This window comes from Dipodomys spectabilis, unplaced genomic scaffold, assembly GCF_019054845.1.
Source record: "Dipodomys spectabilis isolate Male_0828 unplaced genomic scaffold, ASM1905484v1 ptg000066l, whole genome shotgun sequence".
NCBI lineage: Eukaryota > Metazoa > Chordata > Mammalia > Rodentia > Heteromyidae > Dipodomys > Dipodomys spectabilis.
Window position 1 is genome coordinate 443,238 of NW_024870743.1, and position 24,416 is coordinate 467,653.

At 49.2% G+C, this 24,416-nt stretch overlaps 2 protein-coding genes across 4 annotated transcripts in view; one reads left to right on the forward strand and one right to left on the reverse strand.

The window, feature by feature from the left end:
* Positions 1-12,280, reverse strand: part of Eipr1 (EARP complex and GARP complex interacting protein 1) — a 139,388-nt gene extending 127,108 nt beyond the window's left edge. For both annotated transcript variants that reach the window (XM_042680862.1, XM_042680861.1), the window contains exons 1-2: positions 12,098-12,280; positions 6,095-6,178 (exon numbers count right to left, since the gene is read on the reverse strand). In XM_042680862.1, the coding sequence (XP_042536796.1) occupies positions 6,095-6,178; positions 12,098-12,139 (126 nt within the window). In that variant the 5' untranslated portion in view covers positions 12,140-12,280. The remainder of the gene's footprint in view (positions 1-6,094; positions 6,179-12,097) is intronic.
* A 1,383-nt stretch (positions 12,281-13,663) lies between these two features.
* Trappc12 (trafficking protein particle complex subunit 12) overlaps positions 13,664-24,416 on the forward strand; it is a 60,920-nt gene continuing 50,167 nt past the window's right edge. The window contains exons 1-2 of one of the 2 annotated variants that reach the window (XM_042680860.1): positions 13,664-13,673; positions 15,642-16,867. In XM_042680860.1, the coding sequence (XP_042536794.1) occupies positions 15,647-16,867 (1,221 nt within the window). In that variant the 5' untranslated portion in view covers positions 13,664-13,673; positions 15,642-15,646. Of the gene's footprint in view, positions 13,752-15,641; positions 16,868-24,416 lie in introns of both variants that reach the window. The other variant, XM_042680859.1, reaches the window with a different exon arrangement.

Sequence of the window (24,416 nt, forward strand, 5' to 3'; positions counted from 1 at the left end):
TCAAGCAGCAGAGTACCTGGCCAGCAAGCATGAAGTCCTCAGTTCAAACTCCAGAACTGCCAAAAAGAGGACTAAATACACACACAGACACACACACAGACACACACACAGACATGCACGCACACACACACACACACACACACACACACACACACACACACGCACACAGAATGGTGAGGTATCAACTGCCAAAAGCAAAACAACAAAAACAGGGGCTGGGAAGGTGGCTCAGTGGTAGAGCGCTTGCCTTGCATGCTCAAGGCCCTGGGTTCGATTCCTCAGCACCACATAAGAAAAAAAAAAGCCGGAAGTGGCGCTGTAGCTCAAGTGGTAGAGCGCTAGCCTTGAGCTGAAGAGCTGAGGGACAGCACCCAGGCCCAGAGTTCAGAGCCCATGACCGGACCCAAAAAAAAAAAACAGTAAAAACACCTGATACAATGCTCCAGGCATTATGTTAAGTATTTACTTATTTCAGTTGCTTTAATCTATAAGACTCTAATAAAAAACCTACAGGTAAAGAAACCAAGGCTCAAAGGATGGCCATGGCCCTCCTCCCACGGTGTCTCCACAGCACCGTCTGCAGCCCACACCCCGGCCTGTGCGCCCTCCTCCACATGGATGGCTGTGGGGTGACAGGCCAGCTAGGAGGCAGGTCCTAGCTGCAGGAGCATCCTAAATGCTCTGTGCTCAGAGCACCATCCTGAAGCACCAAGGGCAACTTAGTTGAAAAAACTGATGTAGATACAGGCAAGCTTCAAAGGAAACACAACAGAGAAAGCTCTGCAGGGTTAGGTTAAGTGCAGATCCCGAGTGCTCAAGAGACCCTCAGCACAGGACAGCAGGTAGGAAGATGCTCAGAGACCCTCAGCACAGGACAGCAGGTAGGAAGATAGTCAGAGACCCTCAGCACAGGACAGCAGGTAGGAAGATGGCAGAGACCCTCAGCACAGGACAGCAGGTAGGAAGATGCTCAGAGACCCTCAGCACAGGACAGCAGGTAGGAAGATAGTCAGAGACCCTCAGCACAGGACAGCAGGTAGGAAGATGGCAGAGACCCTCAGCACAGGACAGCAGGTAGGAAGATGGCAGGCAGGCCTTCTGCATACTATGAACTATGCACACCAAATCTGATTTTTAAGAAGGCATTAATCAGCCAGGTGCAGGTGTTTCACACCTGTAATCCTAGCCACTGAGGATCTCAGTTCACTCCAGCTCACATAGGGAAGTCTGTAATAGTCTTACCTTCAATTAACCACCAAAAAGCAGAAAGTAGAACTATGGCTCAAGTGATTAGAGTGCTAGCTTGAGCAAAAACCTCAGAAACAATGCCCAAGTCCTAAGCCCCAGGACCATCACACATACACAAAAAAAGGCAATTGTCATTTATCATGAAGATCAGACTCATACAGCTTGAAAATCCAATGTTAAAACATGTAATATTGAACTTAACAGTTAATGTTTAAAGTTAAACTTCCCTGTGACAAGCCAAAGTCACTGACGACACACATAAAAATGTATAAAACTTATAATGCATTAAGAAACCATAAAGATCATCTCAACCCTTTTCCTTCCTTTTCTATAGGAATCAGGCCTTAGAAGAGTATGGTGGGTCACAGCCAGGACCAGGTTACAAGCGTGTGAACTCAGGATCAGGCTGTGAACATAGCTTCAAGGACTAGTCTATAAGCACAGAGACCCTGGACCAGATTACAATCACAGAGACCCTGAACCAGACAACAAGAATAATGACCCTGAACCAGACTACAAGCACAAAAATAAATCCTGGACCAGGTTACAAGCACAGAGACCTTGGACCAGACTACAAGAACAGGACTCAAGACCACTCTGTGTCAGTCAAGCACTGATGGCTCAGGACTGTAATCCTAGATACTCAGGAGACTAAGATATGAGGATCACAGTTCAAAACCAGCCTAGGAAGGAAAGCCTGTGAGACTCAACAAAAGCCTGGAAGTAGAGCTGTGATTCAAGTCATCCAGTACCATCTTTGACCAAAAAAACTAAGGGAGAGCACTCAGGCCCTGAGTTCAAGTTCCAGTACCCCTCCCCACACAAAAGACTAGGTTATAAGCATGGGACTAAGGATTAGTCTGAGAACTCAGGACCCCAAAATCAGACTGTGAGCATGGGGACCCAGGACCAGACTGCAAACACGGATCCAAGTATAACAATGCCTTTCTGCCTCACACCTGAGCTTCGAGTAAACAAATCCGAAAATTAAAAAGAAAAAAAATACAAATAAAATTGGCTCCCCTAGGCAGGATCCTTCAGGCGCTGACCCGCAGTCCCAGGGTTTACCCCACCAGCCCCAGCTGGAAGGTTTGGCTGCCAGCTGTGAGGAGGCTCCCAGAAGCACTCCTCGGCCTTGCTGATGAGCTAGGGTGACCTGTCCAACCTCCCACCCACCACAGCAGGGGGGTAATGACAGGGTCTCTGGACCAGGCTAGAAAGCATGAGGTTCCTTTAAATCCCAGTTTAAGTCAGTAATCCTGAAATTCAGCACAGCTCTGCTACAATCTGACGCACAGTGTGATGTAAGCCAAGACACCTGACTTCCAGCTTGGATTCCGCCACCAGAATCCTGGCTGTATTACCTTGGGTAAAACATAAAAGTTTTCTTGTAAATTAGTATTTTTCCCCAAAATGACACAAGTCCTTTAGGCATGAATTTAAATAAAAACAAAATTATAATTATATATGCCATCCTCTCCCAATTCTTAGTAGCCTGTAGTGTGAGATCTTTCACCTATCCATAGTAATATACTATTTACTGGATCCTTGAGTCCCAATATATAAAGCCCAAAGTGTGCTGGGCAGTCTGGGGGATAAATGAAAAGTCTTTCCAATTTAGGACCTCCTGGGCCTGCAGCCGTGCCTCTGGAACATGAGACAAAAGCTCAAAGGCACCACGTGGCCAAGGTCTGGGGAGAGGGCTCAAATGCAGCCAGGCCTCCCTCCTGACAGCAGCAGAGAGGCCAGTGTTAACATGTCCACTCTGTACGACTATCAGGTTTAACAACGTTTCAAGGAGAACCCTAGTTTGTTGTGGAGGAATAACCACACCCAATTTAAGGGCTGTGGAGACCTTCCTCAGCCCCTCTTGAAGGGTGAGAGCATGCTATGGAATCTCAGGTAGGCACCAGTCCCTCTTCTAGTCTCCTTCTTCCGTGCTCCTGCCATATAAATAAGATCTTGAGACGTTGTGTGTTCATCATTTGTGGGAGCTGTCTTTAAAATCAGAGAATGGTGGAGGCTCTCGCCTGTAACCCTTCCTACTCAGGCAGCTGTCGGATCCTGTGGGTAACAAGAAACCATGCGTGTCTTTAAGGCTTATCAATGTGTCCTGCCCAGCTCCAACCAGCAGGTCAACTCCTCAAGTGCCGGCTCCTTAGGAGCAGCCCCAGCCGCCAGGCACTGCTCTTGTGCCAGGAAAACAAGCTCTCTCCTCCCTTAAACTCCTGTGACTCAGAAACATCGCTGTGTTCATTTCTCTTTTTATATTAAACTGTTAGTTAAGCCTTTAATGAAGCATGAGTTGTATAAATTTAAAGGATATGATAAAGCATTTTGCCGTCCTTTAAACACTAAAGCTACTAGGAAACTAACTTGAGTGATACCAGAAGTTTTATTTTGTTTTTTGCCAGCCTGGGGCTTGAACTCAGGGCCAGGGTGCTGTCCCTGAGCTTTTCTGCTCAAAGCTAATGCTCTACCACTAGAGCCACAGATCTACTTTCAGGATTCCCCCCACCCAACCCCTCTGGTGATTAATCAGGCTAGCTCTGAACCACAATCCTCAGATTTTAACCTCCTAAGTAGCTAGGATTACAGGTATAAGCCATCTGTGCCCAGCAACTTCCCAGTTTTTAGGAGGTAGAATGGAAAATTGTAAAGTGTTTTTTATTTATTTTTGTTGTTGTTGTTGTTGTTAGTCGTGGGGCCTGAACACTGGGCCTGGGCACTGTCCCTCAGCTCTTCTGAGCCACCTTCCCAGCCCGTAAAATGTTTTTGGTTTTTTTTGGTCCGGTTGTGGGGCCTGGGCACTGTCCCTCAGCTCTTCAGCTCAAGGAGAGTGCTCTACCACTTGAGCCACAGCGCCACTTCTGGCCTTTTTTTTTTTTTTCTGCTTATGTGGTGGCTAAGGAATCGAACCCAGGGCCTCATGTATGCAAGGCAAGCACTCTACCACTGAGCCACCTTTCCAGCCCAACCGTAAAGTGTTTTTTAAATAATACATAAGACCCTGCTTTGGTTCACACAGGACTAAAGGAAAATTATCATTGCCAAACAGCTGATAAAACCAGGCACTGAGTTACTCAGAATTATTTTACTGTAGATCACCGTAGTTAGTTTTTAATTCATGAGTTCCTATTAGCTTTTACTTTGACATATATATAGGCTAATCAAAAAAAAAAACAACTACTCTATTACTCCCTTTTTCCATTCTCTAAAGCTTTCACTTTGTATAGGAAAAGATCTATTCAGAAAGGGTGACATTAATCAAGATGCATTTTATTATAAATTAACATGTTGAATTGAAATTCCTTTGTATAACTATGTAAAAGATAAAATATTTTTAATAGTATTGAAAAATAAACTGACATGGTAAGTAGTAATCTTTTCCACTACTTAAAAATAATAAAAAGTAATAAAGGGCTGAGAATGTGGCTTAGTGGTAGAGTGTTTGCCTAGCATGCACGAAGCCCTGAGTTCAATTCCTCAGTACGACATAAACAGAAAAAGCCAGAAGTGGTGCTGTAGCCCAAGTGATAGAGTACTAGCCTTGAGCAAAAGCAGCTCAGGGACAGTGCCCATGCCCTGAGGTCAAGCCCCAGGACTAGAAAAGAAAACAATAAGAATTTTAAAAACTACCAGATATGTCAAACATCAAGAGTTGCCCTAAAGACTGTCAATGTGAAGTCACTCAGGAACACAAGGGAGAGTGCGGGCTCCCCTCAGCCCTATCCAGCATGAGCACACCTTGACAGGTAACGCCATGCCCTGTTCCCGTGTCTAACAGTGCCTGGTACCTGCCTTCCACCATTTTTACATGACTTTACGTACATCTTACTGGTGTGAGGGCAAGGCCACAATTCATGTCTCTGTGAGGCATATCTGGTAGATGATTTTACCCCCATTATAGCAATGAGGAAAACAAAGCCCAGCAAGATCCACCCACCTGCTCAGGTCCCTCAGCAACAACTGAATCCAAAGCTCACAAGTGTCTACTACAGTGCTCATATCAACAACTGTGTAAGATCCTGTATGCCCACTTCGATCAACAGCCGTGACAACTCGGAGCCCTACACTTCACTGAGTGCCACCTGGCTCAGCTAGCTAGAGTGCTAGGAGCAACTAAAAACACCCCCATTTCGTGTAGGAAATCCTACACGACCTCAAAACCCCTAAACAAACACTAAAATGGAGTAAGTTTAAATTAGCGTGTTTAAAATTAATAAATTAATTAATAAAAGCTTATTTTGTTTGTGTGACGTTAAACTTTCTCTCATATGTTGCTTTAAAAAATTCAAGATACGGGCTGGGAAGGTGGCTCAGTGGTAGAGCGTTTGCCTTGCATGCATGAGGCCCTGGGTTTGATTCCTCAGCACCACATAAGCAAAAAGAAAAAAGCCGGAAGTGGCACTGTGGCTCAAGTGGTAGAGCGCTATCCTTGAGCTGAAGAGCTGAGGGACAGCACCCAGGCCCAGAGTTCAGGCCCCACGACCGGACCCAAAAAAAAAAAAAAAAAAAAAAAATTCAAGATGCCAGGCACCAGTGGCTCACACCTGTAATCCTAGCTACTCAGGAGGTTGAGATCTGAGGATCACAGTTCAAAGCCAGCCTGGGCAGAAAGTCTGTGAGACTCTGATCTCCAACTAACCACCAGAAAACTGGAAGTGGCACTGTGGCTCAAGTGGTAGAGCTCTTGCCTTGAGCTGAAGAGCTGAGGGACAGCGCCCAGGCCCAGAGTTCAAGCCCTATGACCGACCAAAAAAAAATTCAAGATCCAAACAAGTTGGTTATGAAACTAAGTATAAGCTTAGCAATTAGCATGTATCCATTTTTCAGAAATAGTTACCTGATTGTCGTATTTAAGAGACTGTGTCCCAACCAAAAATCGAATGGCATCTGTTTCTGCAGTCTGAGGTGTTAGAGCGCGGGCCTGCAGGAGAGAAGAAAAGATGTCATGGAAACCAAAAAGGCAGTTTATCTCCTCTAATGCAGATGAAAGATAAAATAGTAGTACCTGGAAAAAATTACACACTTCTAACACAATTCCATTTCAAACCTGTACATGGGGTAAGTGCATGGGTACAAAAAATAAGAAGATACAAAGTATTTACGTAAAATAGTTAGAACTGTTTAATAAAACCATATATCAGCAATAATATATTTGTTAAATTATTCTACAACAAAACAATACAGCAGAAAATGACTTCCAGCAATAGTTACGCAGGCAGTTTAAACCAACTCCTTGCAGAAAAGTGGAAAGTTAAACACAACTTAGACACTAAATAAAACACTTTATTAATCTCATGGCCTCAGAACCTGGAAAGAAAGCAAGCCTGTGAAGTCCAGCATCTTACTCCTTCCCACCTAGAGGAATTTGTCAGCTTGGAAAATGTGGCTGGAAGACTGAAGCTGAGAAGAGCTATGGCAGACTTTGAGGCTTAACATTAAATTAAAAAGAAAAACAAACACAACATAGAGACCCACGCAGGAGAAAGTAAAGCTAGTAGCAAGTAAAGTTTAGGGGCTGAGAATAAAGAAAACTAGAGCTAGAGTGGCTGCACATCTTCTGTCTTTGATCTAACAGAGGTGACTGAGCAGAAGGACAGAGCACCTAGGCCAGGAGCTCTTGCCAAAAACAAGTCCTCTACAGGATAACATCCAAAAAAATTGATCACATACAATGCCTAACTTTAAATTTTTTTTAAAAGGCCAGTTACACAATAAGACAAAATCACATGGACAGAATTCAAAAGGAGTTAGATGCTGGTGGCTCACAGCTGTAATCCTACTCAGGAGGTTGAGATCTGAGGATCACAATTCAAACCAGCCCCAGTTGGCTTTAACCACCAAGAAGCCATAAGTGGAGATGTGGCTCAAGTGGCAGAACACCAGCCATGAGTGAAAAAGCCAAGTAACAGTGTCCAGGCCTCAGTTCAAACCCCAGTACTGGGAAAAAAAAATAATAATAATATTGAATAATTTTTTTAAAAAACTGAAGGAGTGGTCCCAAGGGTTAGGGACAGACAGTCCTCACACACTAGCTCTACCCCTTGATAGCTGTGTGACCACAGTCCCGTCACATGACACCTCTATACTTCTATGCTTTCATCTGTGAAACAAGCACCCATACAAAATGGGCTTTCTCCTCCGATCTGACTTTTTTGTAAGTAGGGGCAGGTCCTGGGGCTTGAACTCAAGGCCTGAGCACTGTCCCTGCACATCTTTTGCTTAAGGCTAGAACTCTACTACTTGAGCCACAGCTCCACTTAGGGCTTTTTTGGTGATTAATTGTGGATAAGAGTCTCATGGACTTTCCTGCGTGAGCTGGCTTTGAACTGCTATCCACAGATCTCAACTGCCTGAGTAGCAAGGATTAGAGGCACAAGCCACCACCAATGCTTGGTTCCCTCCTATCTGGTTTTAAAGATAACTCCCACGAATGCTGATGAACACACAATGTCTGAAGCTCTCATTTATATGGCAAGAGCACAAAGAAAGGTCTGTGGTGCTAATGTGGGTTAGCCCAGCTCGGCATCCATTGCAATCCCCAGTATAACTACTAAGCAAATGCCAAAGTGGGCAACAGGAGAACTGAGGACAGAAAAGAAGGTCTTCAGTCTCACTGCAGGAGGTCTGCGAGTTGAAAAGGGTAGAGCTGTCCCCTGGATTCTTGTGGTACCATGGTCTGTGCCAGAGAGGTCCCTGGGAGGTGAAAGCCCTGCCTTGCCTGTCCCACAGTTCCTTCCCCTGAATCTGCAGCACTGACAACATACAGCACCACCAGTAACATATGGGGGGAAAAACACAAAGGAAAATAAGACCAGTTGAAAGCTACAGAAAAAATAAGTTTATACCAAAAAATGCAAGTCTAGACACCACCTACTTCAATCATGTCAACAATATTTATATAACTAGAAAAACCAAAACACCCAAATGTAAAACCGAATTCGGAAATCCTTACCCAAAAGACCACCAGAGACCGTCACCAATGTAAAAACAAAGGAGTCTTTATTGCAAGCTCAAGCCACGCACCAGGTAACTGGTGACGCTAAGAGGCCCTGAGCCCAGGGTTACAGTACTTTTTAGGGAAGGCAGGGACTTTGTATACATCATAGCATCTTATAAAAAATTATTACACATGACGGGAAAATCATAAAACAATTCTATAGTATGATTGGCACACTACAAAGCAGGAAAGGACCAGAAACAGGTTGTTGGTTAGATCAGAGGTCTGATATACTTTAAACTGGTTGGCTTGCACCACAGGGAGTCTCAAGGAGATACATGCTACACTGCAGGATTCCTTTCTTAAACAAACACTGCCTAGGGCCTGACTGCTGGGTCACCAGGCCCTCCAGCACCCAAGGATTGTTTATATTCCTAGTTGCCTGGAAATTGCTTCTTCTGTTCATTCCCAGGTCGGGCTCCTGGTCAGCTGTATAACTTATACGTTACAAGATGGTTACTAGCTTAAAGATGGAGTCAGGCATCAGGTTCTTCCCAAACAGTAAACTGTTTTAAATTGTTTCAGGAGTTTTACTGGAGGCTACGTAAGGAAGCACATCTCCAGATTACATTGTAAGTGATCCAATTAACAGATTTTATCCAAGAGCTAAAAAGGCACGTGGGACAGAAATTAAAGTGCACAGTTCTTTAAAAGGGCCTCAGTAGGTAACAGGGTCAAACTTGTTATCTCGCAGTAAACAAAGTTAATCCCATGTGACACCATTTTTCCCCAGGTACACAAGTTTAAGTTTTTTGGGATCATTAAAGAGATTTAGTTATACCAGGTGCTGGTGGCTCACACCTGTAATCCTAACTACTCAGGAGGCTGAGATCTGAGGATCATGGTTCAAAGCCAGCCCCGGCAGGAAAGTCTATGAGACTCTTACTTCCTGGTGCTGTGGCTCAAATGGTAGAGTGCTAGCTAGGGAGAGCACCCAGACCCAGAGTTCAAGCCCAATGACAAACGAGGGGAGAGAGGCGAGAGGCAAGAGAGGAGAGAGGAGGGAAGGAGGGAGGAGGGAGGGCAGAGGGGAGAGGAGAAATTTAAAGTTAGCATGATCCTAGTTTTTTTTTAGGATTTTGATAGTATTTATGTGTAAACATATTGGCTTAATCTTGACGAATACTGTTAAAATTTGTTTTCCCGGAGGAAAAAGTTGAAAGTGATGTTGAAGAGGAAAACACTGAAGAGACCACGCAGACACAGAGTACAGCCAAAAGAAATCTTTATTACCAGCCAGAACTACACCAGGCAATTGGGTGCCCAAAAAGTGCAGTGCCAAGCTTGGTCTCATGGCCTCTTTAAAGCGGAAAGCCCACCCCCCTTATTCTCTCAGGGGTGGAAAGTCCCTACAGGTGCAAGCCAAGCATGAAGTTACAGAAGCTAAAACAATGCTGTAAGCAATCATGAGCAGGGTAACATGTTTGTAACCATGAAGCTTCTATGATCATTTGGGGGGGGGGGGGGGTCTGGTCATGGTGCCTGAACGCTGTCCCTCAGCTCTTCAGCTCAAGGCTAGCACTCTACCACTTGAGCCACAGCGCCACTTCCGGCTTTTTTTCTTTTTGCTTATGTGGTGCTAAGGAATCAAAACCAGGGCCTCATGCGTGCAAGGCAAGCGCTCTACCACTGAGCCACCTTCCCAGCCCTCTATGATCACTTTTATAACCCATTACTATGATTGTTACCTAGAAACAGAACAATGGCTTACATATATCTTTAAATGTTAAACTATAAGGAACAAGTCTCTAGGGGATGAAGTCCTTTAAGATGGAGTCACAGAACCAAAATGGAGTTATAGAAGATAAAACTCTTAAGACGGTGCAGTTTGAAAAGCCCTCCTACAGTGGTGTCTCAAATAGTCAGCTAAATTGGAAGGACGTGTTCAGGGGCCTGCTAATTTTAATCATGATTTCTAAAAAACTTCCATTTGTTTATGAGACAGAATGTTGCTGGTCTTGAATTCAAAATTCACTCAACACTGGCTTCAGAGTTCTGGATTACAGAACATCACCTCACACATCTTAAAGAAGAGGGAGTACGAAAGTCTACAGAACCAGATGACAACCAAGCCTCACTGACACACCGCCTCCATCTCACCTGCCACAGCCCTCTCTACCACAGCTTAACTTCTAAAAGGCCACTGAAGGGATTCGTCCGTTTGTAACTGTGTTGTGTTCCCCCTATGTGATATCATGGTGAGCACACATTGGAAAAGTCAGGATGGAAGAGTAATCGTAGATGACGGAAAAACAAGTAAGATAAAGTTGAGGCTCGGGCAAAACTGTACTCTGCACATGTTCACTTTTAAGCTTTGAAAATGTGTCAAAGTGACCTAGAATGTTGGCATTAGTGGAATATAAGAGAAGAGACCAAAATGTTCTGTGCATCTCTGTCATTCTTCCGTGTGAGCATTTAAAACTTTTTCGGGGGGGGGAGGGGCCACTGGGAGGTGGCAGTCCTGGGCTTTGAACTCAGGACCTGAGCGAGGTACCTGTGCTTTCTTGCTCAAGCCTAGCCCTCTACCACTTGACCAACACGTCAACTTTCTGCTTTAGTATCTTTTTTTTTTTCCTGTAGATAAGAGTCTCACGGACATTCCTGCCTGGGCTGGCTTCGAACTGCGGTCCTCAGATCTCAGCCTCCTGAGTAGCTAGGATGACTGGCGAGAGCCACCCGCACCCAGCTAAAACCTTAATGAAAAGAAAAGATGGGATGCAGCTCCAGCTTCTTGAGCATTATGGGAAAACACTTCAGCAAGCTCGTGCCCAGAAGGAGCGGCACCTGCGGTCGGCAGCGCCGGGCACGGGCTGGGCGGGGAGGGGCGGCGGGCCCGGGCTGGCGGGAGGGGCGGCGGGCCCGGGCTGGCGGGAGGGGCGGCGGGCACGGACTGGGGAGGGGCGGCGGGCACGGGCTGGGCGAGGAGGGGCGGCGGGCACGGGCTGGGCGCGGAGGGGCGGCGGGCACGGGCTGGCGGGAGGGGCGGCGGGCACGGGGCGGCGAGGAGGGGCGGCGGGCACGAGCTGGGCGCGGAGGGGCGGCGGGCACGGGCTGGCGGGAGGGGCGGCGGGCACGGGCTGGCGGGAGGGGCGGCGGGCACGGGCTGGCGGGGAGGGGCGGCGGGCACGGGCTGGGGAGGGGCGGCGGGGAGGGGCTGGCGGGAGGGGCGGCGGGCACGGGCTGGCGGGAGGGGCGGCGGGCACGGGCTGGCGGGAGGGGCGGCGGGCACGGGCTGGCGGGGAGGGGCGGCGGGCACGGGCTGGGCGCGGAGGGCACGGGCTGGCGGGAGGGGAGGCGGGCACGGGCTGGGGAGGGGCGGCGGGGAGGGGCTGGCGGGAGGGGCGGCGGGCACGGGCTGGCGGGAGGGGCGGCGGGCACGGGCTGGCGGGAGGGGCGGCGGGCACGGGCTGGCGGGAGGGGAGGCGGGCACGGGCTGGCGGGAGGGGCGGCGGGCACGGGCTGGCGGGAGGGGCGGCGGGCACGGGCTGGCGGGAGGGGCGGCGGGCACGGGCTGGCGGGAGGGGAGGCGGGCACGGGCTGGGGAGGGGCGGCGGGGAGGGGCTGGCGGGGAGGGGCGGCGGGCACGGGCTGGCGGGAGGGGCGGCGGGCACGGGCTGGCGGGAGGGGCGGCGGCGCCCGCTCCACGCCCCGGGCGCCGGCCTCGCTCTGCCCACCCGCACGCGTCTAGCCCTGGCGTCTCAGACGACTCCTCCGAGCCCAGAACCGGCAGGCCACGAGCGCTCGCGGGGTGCGAGTCGCCCCTGTGCCCCCGGACCACCGAGGGCCGCGCGGGCCCAGGGCCGGGCCGGGGCGGGGCGCGCGGCCGCCCGGCGAGGGGCCCACCTGGAACTCCAGCCCGTAGATCACCGGGGCGTCGTCCTCCATGCTGCGGGAAGCGGCCTGTCCTCCTCTCGAGCGCTCAAGCCCTGACTAAAACCACCGCGTCCCGCCTGGCCAGGGCGTCCCCGGCTCCACTCATTCCGGGCCGGGACGACCGGCTCCTCCGCGGCGCTCTCGGGCCACGCCAGCGCCCGCGGGGCCCACTTCCTGTTTTCCTCATGTCGTCATCAACATGCTCCCTGCGATGACCAATGACAAGGGAGCTCTACTTTCACGCATGCCCATAGAGCTTCCATCCGGGCTCTCGGCTGCAGGGTCCTACTGAAGTCGAAGGCAGGACCTGGAGTAAATGGGCGGGAAGGGGCGGGGCGGCCGCAGGGGCGGGAAGGGGCGGTCCTAGGGCGCGGGCGCTGGAGAGTGATTGGCGTAGCGACGCAGTCGTTCAGACTGTCGGCTTCACCGCCGGACTAGCTCAATCCAGGCCTCCTCATCGTCAAGGCCTTCGCTCCAGCCTCAAGCGGGCCAGAGTCACCCCACCCAGGCACGGCCGCCCCGGTGGTCATGGACCGGGGACCCCGAGCACCTCCTCCGCCAAGCCGCCTCGGGTGCGCGAAGCTAGGCGCTGTCTCGTGCACGGCAGCGAGACACCCGCCCCGCGTGGCACCATGGCTGTACGTGGTGACACGCACGGCACCAGGCCGGACAGTTGGTCGGGAAGAGCGCTGCCCCAGGCCCGGGGGACTGGAGGCTCGGAATGCTGAGGCTCCCCTCTTCTGCGGAGCACCCGCCCACGAAGGCTGAGCTGGCCGGCAGAGGGGACGCGCGGCGGGAGTGCCGTGTCCTGGAATCTTCCGGGGCTTGCTTCTGCCTGGGGTTCGGGACCCGCGCACCTCTCCTCCAGGATTGTGGCTAATTAGCATTTCCTTCCATCCCTAAGTTTTGCACCCGAAGCATCTGGGTCTGGTTTTGCGCAAGTTGTCTTCTGACAACTTGGCACGGGGCTTAGAGGTAAGGCCCAAAGAATCAGCAGGGTCTCCGGAAGTTCCCCAAGGTATCAAATACGCAGATACACAGACCTAAGAGCCCCTTTAGTCTCTGCCAAGATTACATCAGAAATCAAGAAAGCAGAGGCCCGGACATGAGCATCCTGGTGGGGCTAAAAACAAAAAAGAAATCAAGGAGGGCCATCCATGTTGTTATTAGCAACACGACAGATGCTGGGCGGGAATGAGGAAACAGACAAATTCCAGGAAACCCGGGTTCCAACATCATGCCTAACCACGTCCACTTCCCGGGCTGTCCCGCCGCACACTTGTCGGTAGCCGGCCGGCAGCAGGCAATTTCCCACCTGGTTTCCCAGACCCGGGATCGCCCCGCCCCTTTCACACCTTGGCTTTAAGCCCCGCCCACCTCCGGACCGGAAATGAAGTGAGCAGTGCCTCGCCGGGGTCTCCTGCACTGGGCGCGGCTTGGATTACCAAAGTGCGCAGGCGCGGAAGCCACGCGGGACTTGGCCCTCCATCTACTTCCGGGTCCCCGTCGCCTTCCTCCGGACGCGGGTCTCCGCCGTGGCTGGCAGGTGAGGATCCTGGCCCTCCATCTACTTCCGGGTCCCCGTCGCCTTCCTCCGGACGCGGGTCTCCGCCGTGGCTGGCAGGTGAGGAGCCGGGCCGGCGGTGCGAGGGGTCGGGCCGCGCCGAGCGGCCGCCGTGCCCCGGGCGCTCCGGCGGCCTCCGGCCCGCGGCGTGGCCCGCGCGCTGCGCCTCCGCGGAAGCCGGCCTCCGGTCCCGGGCGTCCCCCAGCCGCCCGGGCGCCCAGGCCTCCGCGCCCCGCTGCCTCCCGCAGGACTGGCTGTGGGCCGGGGGTCGGCCGGCGGCTGTCGCCCAGCTGTTGCCCGCAGCGCGCCTCTCCCCGGACCTGGGTCGGGGCTGCCCGCGGGGAACGAGGCAGCCTGCGCGGGGAGGGGGGCTCGTGAGGCGCGTGCAGGGGTCCCAAAGCGTGGGCCGCGTCCGCTGCGGGGAGGCAGAGGCCAGGAGCTCCCTGGAGCCCCTTCTCAAATAAACAGCAACGGAAGAAAACAAGTCCTGTTTAAACACAAAAAGCTTGGCCAACGTGAAAAAGTAAAAAGTGTGGACCAGGACGTGAAGATTCTGGAGCTATTTGGTAGGAAGGTAAACTATTCCCCCTGCTATGAGAAAGTTTGGGAGTGCTCTAAAGAAATACAGAGTTACCATATGACCTAGTAATTCCACCTTTGGGTGCATATTAAAGAGAACGGGGCCAGGTGACTGAGATCCAGAAGATCTCGAGACCTCAAGGCCTGCCTTGGCAGAGAAACCCACAGACTTCATCTCCAGGATAACTAGCAAAAGGTAGGGCTGGAGGAATGGTTCATTGTAGAGCACTAGTCCAGCCAGGCTAATGTGGCATTCAAAGCCCAGTACCACATAGGCACACACCCAAAAAAATTGAAGCAGGATCACAGTGAGCTTATTCACACACCCATGTTCAGTTGCTCATTAACAGACAAAATGCTAGCCAGATGCTGGTAGCTCACATCTGTAATCCTAGCTACTCGGGAGGCTCAGATCTGAGGATTGTAGGCCAAAGCTAGCCAGGACAGAAAAGTGTATGAAACGCCAATTAACCAGCAAAAAGCCAGAAGCGGAGATGTGGTGCAAGTGGTAGAGCGTAAAAGCTCAGGAACAGCACCTAGGCCCTGAGTTCAGCCCCAGGACCAACACGTAAATAAATAAATTGCTGCATACATGAAACAATGTTCACCCATAAAAGGAAATTTTTACACATGCTACAACATGAGTGAACTTTGTGGAACTTGTACTGAGCAAAATATATCCGTTACAGGAAGGCATTGAATAATCCCCCTACATCAGATCTAGTCACATTCTTGCAGATGAGAAGTAGGATGGTAATAGCCCAGCAACAGGTATAAAGGGAGTAATTTAATGGGCCTGGAGATTGGTTGCACAGCAACTGATACACTTAACATTGACGCTGAAAATTGTTGATAAGTTTTAAGTGTATTTTACCACAAGAACATAAAAAGTAATCTGGGCACAGATAGTTCACCCCTATCTATAATCCTAGCTATTCAGAAGGATGAGACCTGAGGGTCGAGGTTCAAAACCAGCATGAGCAGGAAAATCCATGAGACTCTTATCTCTAGTTAACTACCAAAACAGCCAGAAGTGGAGCAGTGCCTCAAGTGGTGTGGCACTAACCTTAAGCAAATAAAGCTCAGAGACAGACCCAAGCCTAAGTTCAAGTCCCAGAACCAACACAAACTAATTAAAAAAAAGAGAAAGAAAATTTTTAAATTTTGAATCATGTGATTCTATAGGCCAATAAACATTTCTGCAATTGAAAACAAAAGTAGTTGGGCTTGGTGTTGTATGCCTGTAAGCACAGCACTTGAGAGTCTCAAATTTGAGGCTATGTTACAAGACTACCTTTTTTTTTTTTAATGTAGCTTAATATTGGCAGGAACAGATGATAATATGGTTGATTTGTTACTGTATTTGCTCAGGAACCATGGAGAATGCTGACCAGAAGGTCAGAGAGGACTCTCCTCAGGCCCAGGTGGCAGTTCAAAGTGGCCCGCAGCAGGTGCCCCAGGAGGAACCAGGGCAGCTTCTGTATCACGAGGAGACCATTGACCTCGGTGGAGATGAGTTTGGATCTGAGAATGAGACCGTATCAGAAGGTTCCAACAACTTTGTAGACAAGCTTAACGAGCAGATGATGGAGAGCGTCCTCATTTCTGACTCTCCTAATAACAGCGAAGGTGATGCAGGTGACCTTGGCTGTTTGCAGGATGTTGCGGAACCTGTAGAAGGCAGCACTGATCATAGACTGGCCAGCATTACAGAGAAAGAAGAAATGGACCTTCTGAATAGCACCAGTGGAGCTGATGACGGCCATACGGCTCAGGACAAATCCGACATGACCCCTGATACCAGAGCTTCTTTGAAAGAAGATTCCACACAGGAAGAGGTGAAAGACATCCCCACATTTGGGGATGCTAGCACAGGAGATCTGCTACCCAGGGATGAGAACTCTCAGCCCGAAGAACAGGTTTCAGAAGTATCTTCCAGTCAGTCCTCTTCTAAAGATGACCCTGTGCCTATGTGTACCATTTTCAGCCAGGGGAATTCAACTCCTTCCCAGCAGCACCTGTTTCTGCAAGATGGCTTTGAGTCTCAAATGGTGAAATCGCCAAGCTTCAGCAGCGCCAGTGAGGCCTCGGCCAAGACCCCCCCCCAGACGGTCCAGCCCAGCCCCAGCCTGAGTCAGTTTTTTGGTGATACGATGAACACTAACTCCCTGGCCTCAGACTTCTTTGACTCTTTCACCACTTCCACTTTCATTTCTGTCAGTAATCCCAATGCCGGCTCTTCAGCTCCAGACACCTTATCTTCACTCTCTGCCCCTGAGGGAGAAAACTCACCTGACTCTGCCGACCCGTCTTACTCTACAGGGTTGGAAAGATCCGAATCAGGTGTTTCTACGTCTTCTTTGGAAATCCCTGAGTCTCCAAAACCATTCGCACAGATGCAGGCCGTGTTCGCAGGGAGCGATGACCCCTTTGCCACAGCCCTGAGCATGAGTGAGATGGACCGAAGGAACGATGCATGGCTTCCCTGCCAGGGAACCAGAGATGTCCTGGTCTCAGTGGCAACCCAGCAGTACAACACTGTGTTCATAGACAAGGAGAACCTCACCATGCCAGGCCTCAAGTTTGACAACATTCAGGTAGGATGGAGAGCATCTCTGCCCTGTTAATCAGTTTCTGTCTGATGCATGCAGTGCCTTTCCAAGGATGGCAACTCCTAACTAGATTACAGTTCCTAAGATTCTGATTGCTCTGAGAGTCTACATTATTTAGTCTGAAGGTTATTAGGATCTCCATTGCCCTTCCCAATGTTGTAATGTATTTAAGCTGCTACTCAAGAGTCATAGAAATATCTACTAGCAACATGATAATTATAACTCTGAAGTAACTCTACTCTTTGTAGGATAATTCATTTCTGATGATCTTTTTGTTTTGTTTGTAGTACTAGGGTTTGAACTTTTCAGGCAGGTGTTATGCGTTTAACCTCCACTACCCCACCTTTTTGGATTGGTTATTTTTAAGATAGGGTCTAGCTTTATGCTCAGGCTAGCCCGGGCCGCCTTCTCCCATGTGTGCTTTCCTGCTTCACTAGGATGACCGGTACCTCCTGGGGCTTCCAGTCATTCTGCTTCCTCCGTAGGCAGAGCGATAGATGCATGGTGCATGCCACAGTGTCTAGCCATGGATCAAGACAGAGCTTCACTAACTTCTTTTTGCCCGTATTAGCCTCAGAGCATCTCTTAAATAGCCAAGATTAAAAGATTACAGACTTGAGCCAGCATCCCTAGTTTAATTCATCAGTCTGGGCCAAACCTTGATCTGGTTGATGATTACCCCCAGTTCTGGTTCTGCAAGGTGTCTTCAGAGACGCGTCTCATGGTGGGGGGGGGGGGTTGTCTGCAAGGCTAGAGGTCAGTGTTCCTGGAATTCAAAGTTACTGCAGGCCACTGGACTGGAGTGGGAAAGGGGACAAGACAGTTGTGAAAGCTAAGAGAAAAAAAAAGCTAGCCAGGCACCAGTGGCTCACACCTGTCATCCCAGCTACTCAGGAGGCTGAGATCTGAGGATCGCACTTCAAAGCCAGCCTGGGCAGAAAAGGCCAGGAAACTCTTTATCTCCAATAAGCCACCAGAAAACCTGAAGTGGTGCTGTGATTCAACTGGTAGAGTGCAATCCTTGAGCTGAAGAGCTGAGGGACAGTGCTCAGGCCCAGAGTTCCAGCCCCAGGACCAACAAAAACCAAAACCAAAACTAAGTACAATGTTTCAGTTACTCCTACTTGAGGTCTTCAGTCTTGAAAGATCAAAAGACCAGATAGGTTAAGTACAAGGCTAATAAACCTTTATCACCAATTTTAGGGCAGACACTCCTTAAATATTAACCTGCTTAAGTGTAGAGCTAAGCTGGTAACCAGCCCACAGACTTAAGAGATAAGGACACGTGTACAAAATGAAAGCAGAGCTAGCAAACTTTATGGTGATTTTTGTTGCCCATCAAGCATATGTAAGCCCAAAAGCTGCACCTAAGTCATTAATATTATATGCCAGTGTTGGTGTATTGCCCCAGATTGCAGGTAGGATTGGTTTCCTGTGGCAGGGTGCATGGGCATACTACACTTAAACTTCTCTTCCTTCCATTTTGGGAAGATGGACCTGAAAGTGTCACCAGGTCCAGGAGGGGATTTGTAACATTTCCCTCTAAAATTGGGACTTTTCACTAAGGATCCTTGACTTTGATCGAAGAATAAGAATTTCTGGACAAATCATAATGGTAAGAAAACCTGGCAGAGCTTTATTGAGTAAGTGAACAAGCAAAAAACAGAAAGGCAGAGGCACACTCTTAACTGTGGACCCTCTGTAAGGGAGAGACACTTCGACATCAAAGGCAGTGTCAGACTTTAAGTTATACAAAGTTAGGTGCTTATCTTTGTCCTTAATCCTTCTTGCTGTTACACTTTTGTTACTTGAGTTCAGGGTCTTAAGACTGACCTATACTTTAAATGTTTGACCCTTATATTTGGTATCCCAAACATAAAAACTTGTGTTTATCCTTGGTTTTGCTCTAGGGGCTGTGTCACGGGCCTCTGCAGTAAGGACTCTGCTCTAGGGGCCATACCACGGGCCTCTGCCTCTAGCCTGGTGGCAGGTCTGGAAACCTGACAGGCAAACTGAGGCCACGTTTCTGCTCCTGTCTTGTCCAGTTCTCCTCCTCCTTCCCTCACTCTTCCCCTAGTTTGGCTTTTGCAGGATTTCCATCCGGAAAGCCAACATTATCTGTTTAAACCCTAAGTCCTCAAATCAGAAACCCCCAAATCTACATAAAGCCAACATGGCATTGTCACAGCGAGCTTAAAGCTTCCAATGATGCTCCGAGGTAGAGTGCCTACCTAGCATGCAGAAGATCCTGAGTCTGACCCCTAGCACCAGAAAAAAAAAACAATTAGACTTCTACCACTGACCATCACAGGCACACTGGCATCCAACTTTTCCGTCCATCAACAACTCTAGGCCTAACAAGATCTGTGTGGCCTTGTCTGCTCTCAGACGCAGAGAGGCGCTGAGTGCCCCACCTTTCTCATAGCATAATCTCACCAACACAAGAAAACAAGAAGGCTACGTGGAGACCCCTGAAGTGAGGAAATGGGTCCAGTGGCCTTTTGGGTGTCAGCAGGAGGAGGCTTTGTTAGAGCCTTTTCAGAAGAAACTCTACAGAGACTCAGTGCTGGAAAGCTGACCTTAAAACACTGAAGGTTTTGTGATCTCCCTTGGCTTTTTGCTTCAAGGTTGATACTTGAGCCACACCTCCACTTCTAATTTTTGTTTTGTTTTGTTTTTGGTTGTGGGTCTTGAACTCTGGGCCTGGGTGCTGTCCCTCAGCTCTTCAGCTCAAGGCAAGCACTCTACCACTTGAGCCACTGTGCCGCTTCCAGTTTTATGAGTGGTTTATTGGAGATAAGAGTTTCATGGACTTTCCCTGCCTGGGCTGGCTTTGAACCTCGATCCTCAGATATCAGCCTCCTGAGTAGCTAGGATTACAGGCATGAGTCTCCAGTGCCCGACTCCACTTCTGAATTTTTAATGGTTAATAAAGGTCTCTGGGATTTTTCTGCCCAGGCTGGCTTCAAAGCAAGATTCTCAGATCTCAGCCTCCTGAGTAGCTAGAATTATAGATGAAAGCCACTGTCCAGCTGACCTTAATTTTATAGAAAACAAATGAAAAGACAAGAACTGAAGATGAACGCAGAATTCCTGGGATTAAATCTTACGATTCTAATTACTCTAGAGGCCAAATTGAAAGGATCAAACGTTGGAGGCCAGACTTGCAAAAGGAGCGGCTCAGAAACAAAAATGTGCTGCAGTTGTAGAAAGAGCTCTGGGTTCAATCCCTAGTACTACCAGAAAATGGGGGTGGTGGGGGAGTGCATTATAGCCTTCTTTAAATTATGGAAGAGTTCATGCTGGAGAAAAAGCCTGTGAACATATGTTGGGTCTTCGTCCGTCCCACGAAAGACGGACGGGGTCCGAGGAAAGGTAAGTGAGGCGCTGACCCGTTCCCTAGCCTCCCTCAGCCCAGGAGACAATCAGACACAGCGGGGAGCCAAATCCAGCAGGTAGAAAAACTCGTTTATTAACAGAGAGCAGCCCCTTTTAAAGACAACAAGGGTGGGTGGTATGGTAAGGGAGGAAGAGGAACCAATCACTGTCAAGGTCACACCCTATCATTCACCTGAGCCTTCACAGGCTGGTTAGGCACTGATCAGAAGATCAATTGGGGTCTGCCCACTCAACCCCCTCCCAGAGCCATCTTGGCTGGCCATGTGCTCTACAGTAAATTAGGCTCTGCCCACTCAACCCCCTCCCAGCGCCATCTTTGCTGCCCATGTGCTCCACAAACATACATAGACTTAAGGTGATCCAATCCCATTTGAAGATAGGAAGAGATTCATTCTAAGGGAAAACCCTATGACTAAATGGAATGCGGTGCTTTCACATCCAAAGACATGCAAGCTGCAGCTAGACCTTATAACTGCGAGTGTAGACTCTGGGTTGAAACCGTAGTGGTTTCAGAACTTGTAGAGGTTTTTATTTCAACAAGGGCATTAAAAGTCATGACAATTCCATTGGAAAGGAATCTTACTGAGGTCCTGATGCAAAATAATGATTATGTAATATTCAAAATTATATAATATGAATGAAAGGCAATGGAAGTGGTAGCTAAATTGCGTTTATCTGTGGCTCATATTTAAAGAGGATTCTTAAATTACCAGTTTCCATTTCCTTTACAAGGACACACTGAGGTGAGAATTCTGGGTATAGTCTTGTTCCTTAATAAGAGATGTGTAAGCCATGCCCCCAACCCTTTTGATGTAGTGGGGGTTTTTTTGGTTTGTTTTTTTAGGTAAGGTGTTGGGTTTTGTTTGCTTGCTTTGCCCAGGCTTGTCTGGAATGCAGTCTCCCTACTTGTGCCTGGACTGACTGGCGTGCTGCTCTCTGGCCTGGCCAGCCTCTACATAGAGGTGGTTGGTTACTCACTCACCTCTCACCTGGCTACCGTGATGCCCCTCATCTCCACCTCTTGATTACCTGGGATTATAGGTGTGAGCCAGTGTTCTGGCCTCAGTTTTAAATGAAAAGAGATGGGAGAAAAGAAGGCTGGTGGGGAGGGGAAATGGGAAGAAGGAAGGAGAAGGGAAAGGGAGGGAGAGGTGTCCAGTTTCTCCTTTAGTGACAAGGAACTTGAGACCAGAGTGGGTTGAGCAAGTCCCAGGGAAGCTGTGTGTCCCAGGCATCACTCCCCTCGTGAAAGCGAGGCCATGAGTGCACGCTGCCAGCATGAACCAGGGAGAGCAGCCTGGCCGTGCTCACTCTCCTGTGCTGTGGTTCAGCACAGGTCAGATCCCCACCAACAGCAGGAACAGGACTCAGGGCCCTTGTCTTATATATCTAGCTTCCACGTAGAGAACAGTGTTTCTCTCAGGAAGGTCTGTATCTGAGCTGAAGAAGCCACCAGTCGCCAAGAGATGCTAGGATAACTAAAGACAAGTGATAATGAGTGTGGGTGGGATTGTAAATTAGTAAGCCAGTGTGGAACACTTGGAGAGGCTCTTTCAAAACTTAAAAGTAGAGTTACCATAGGACCCGGCAACTCTGCCTTGGTATGGGTCCAGAGGAGGTGAAGTCGGTGTCTCGGGTGAGCTGCACTCCTGAGTTCTTCACAGCACTGCCCATGAAAGCCAAGGTATAGAACCAACCTGAGGTCCATCGCTGAAGAAATGCATGAGGAAAATGGGATATATTCACAAAATGAACTGTTAGTCAACATAAAAAGGAAGGAGAGGCTGGGAACGCAGTTCAGTGTTAGAGTGCTTGCCTAGCATGCATGAAGCCCTGGGTTCAATTCCTCAGTACCACATAAGCTGAAAAAGCCAGAAGTGGTGCTGTGGCTCAAGTGGTAGAGCGCTAGCCTTGAGCAAAAGAAGCTCAGGGACAGTGCCCAGGCCCTGAGTTCAAGCCCCAGAACTCAAATAATAAAATAATAAAAAATGAAAATAAAAAGGAAGGAAACGGTATCATTCTTGACAACATGGATGGCCCTGGAGGATGCAGTGCTACATGCACTAACCCAGATGCAGAAGGGCAGGTGCCACAGGCTTGCTCACCTGGGGGGTCTTCATAAACACAGCTGTGTTGAGCACAGTGCAGTGGTAGTTCCCAAGGACCGAGATGCTGGTCACTGCGGTTGGTGACCAGCGTTTTCATCCCCTCCTCGGTTTAGATGGTGGGATTCCGTCCTTTGATTGTGACAGGACACAGGATGCACATGTTGAAGGATATTGTATTCCTCAAATATATACAACGTTTATGCGTCAAATACTTTTTTAAAGATAAAATCTTCTCTATCCAATGACATCTTTTAAAAAGAGAACTAGAAAGCAAATGATTTTGGTGAAGAATGAGTACTAAAAGTCTTTTGTACTTTTTCCAGGGTCCCAGAAACTTTCTCATACATAGACATTCCTCCAGTCAATGTAGGAACATAGAAAGTACCTTGAAATGGAAGAACTGGTCACAGATAACTTGCTTTGCCAATAACCTATGTGACCTATGGAAGTGCATTGAACACGTGGCAGGGTGGTCTCATCTGAATGGTGAAAGGTTTTGATGCCTCTGCCATGGGCTGAGCTGACTGTCAGGAAAACCCAGGGTCCAGTGACTAAGGGTAGGTAGGTATTTGCAGTCGTAGAAAGGTCAGCATTATGGGAGCCAGGCTGTGGAGTAGCTCCACCACCTCCGCGGGGCCAGGAGGACAGGTGGGCACAGCAGGACCCGTCAGGTGAGTGGCCTGGGGGACAGAGTGTGTCCACTCACAACCCTTTGCACACATTGTGGCCTCTTGGCCACACCAAGCTGCCAGCAGGGCTGCACGTGTGTGTCGTATTCCTGAGACCTGCTTGTTTTTGTTTTTTTTGTTTTCTGTGCCAGTACTGAGACTTAAACTCGGAGTGTGGGTGCTGTACTTAGTTTCTTCCTCAAGGCCAGCACTCTCCTATTTGAGCCAAACCCCCTCTTACAACTTTTAAGTGGCTAGTTGAAGATAGGAGTCTCATGGACTCAGAGTGTCTGGTTCTGGCTTTGAATTTGGCTGATGCTCAGACCTCAGCCTCTGAGTAGCTAGGATTACAGGTGTGAGCCGTGGCGTCCGGCTGCCTTCTCCCTTTATGGTAATCATCGCTCCCGGTCACTTCGCTGGCTCTGATACTTCAAATGGTCCACGTTACTCTCTGAAAGCAGGAATTATAAAATTGCTGCTTCTGTCTAGCTCTTTGCCCCAGTGGAGGGAGATGCAAGTATGTCATCTTTTTTTTTTATTTATTTATTTTTTGTCGGTCATGGGGCCTGAACTCTGGGTCTGGGCGCTGTCCCTCAGCTCCTCAGCTCAAGGTTAGCGCTCTACCACTTGAACCACAACGCCACTTCCAGTTTTTTCTGCTTATGTGGTGCTGAGGAATTGAACCCAGGGCCTCAGGCATGCAAGGCAAGCACTCTGCCACTGAGCCACCTTCCCAGCCCCCATCTTTTTTTTTTTAAATAAGTTTTTTATTGTGAAAATACTGTACAGAGGGGTTACAGTTACATGAGCAAGGTAATGAGTACATTTCCTATCAAGCATTGTTGCCTCCTCCTTTGTTTTTTCCCCTACCCTCCCTTCCCTCCCACCTCCTCAATTACACTCCCTCCCTCCCCCAAAGTCTCAGCATCTTTAAACACCAGGCTGAGCACTGGAAAGGAGAAGCAGTCCGGAGCTGGAACCAGCATGGCCCTTGTGCCACGGCTGTCATCTGCTGGGCCACAGAACTGGAGGCAGGCATTGACAGCTTCCGCAGTGGTGTTTTTTATTTATTGCTTACATAGCCTAGATGTAGCTTTTTTTTTTTAAGTTTTTTTCCATTTTTGAAAGTAACAGTAGATTGAAATAATCTTGTTTCTGAGAGAACGGTAGGCAAGAAATGAAAGGGGTGGGGACATCCTGATGGATCTTCTCCAGCCGCACACGTCAGCTGCTCCAAAGACTTTCCTGAGGCGGGTCTGAGAGTCTTCAAGGACCGGGCAGAGCTGTGCTCCAGCCTCTGCTGGGCACTCTCCCCCCAGGGACCACAGCTCCTCATCCTCACCCTGCAGGACTCCCAGC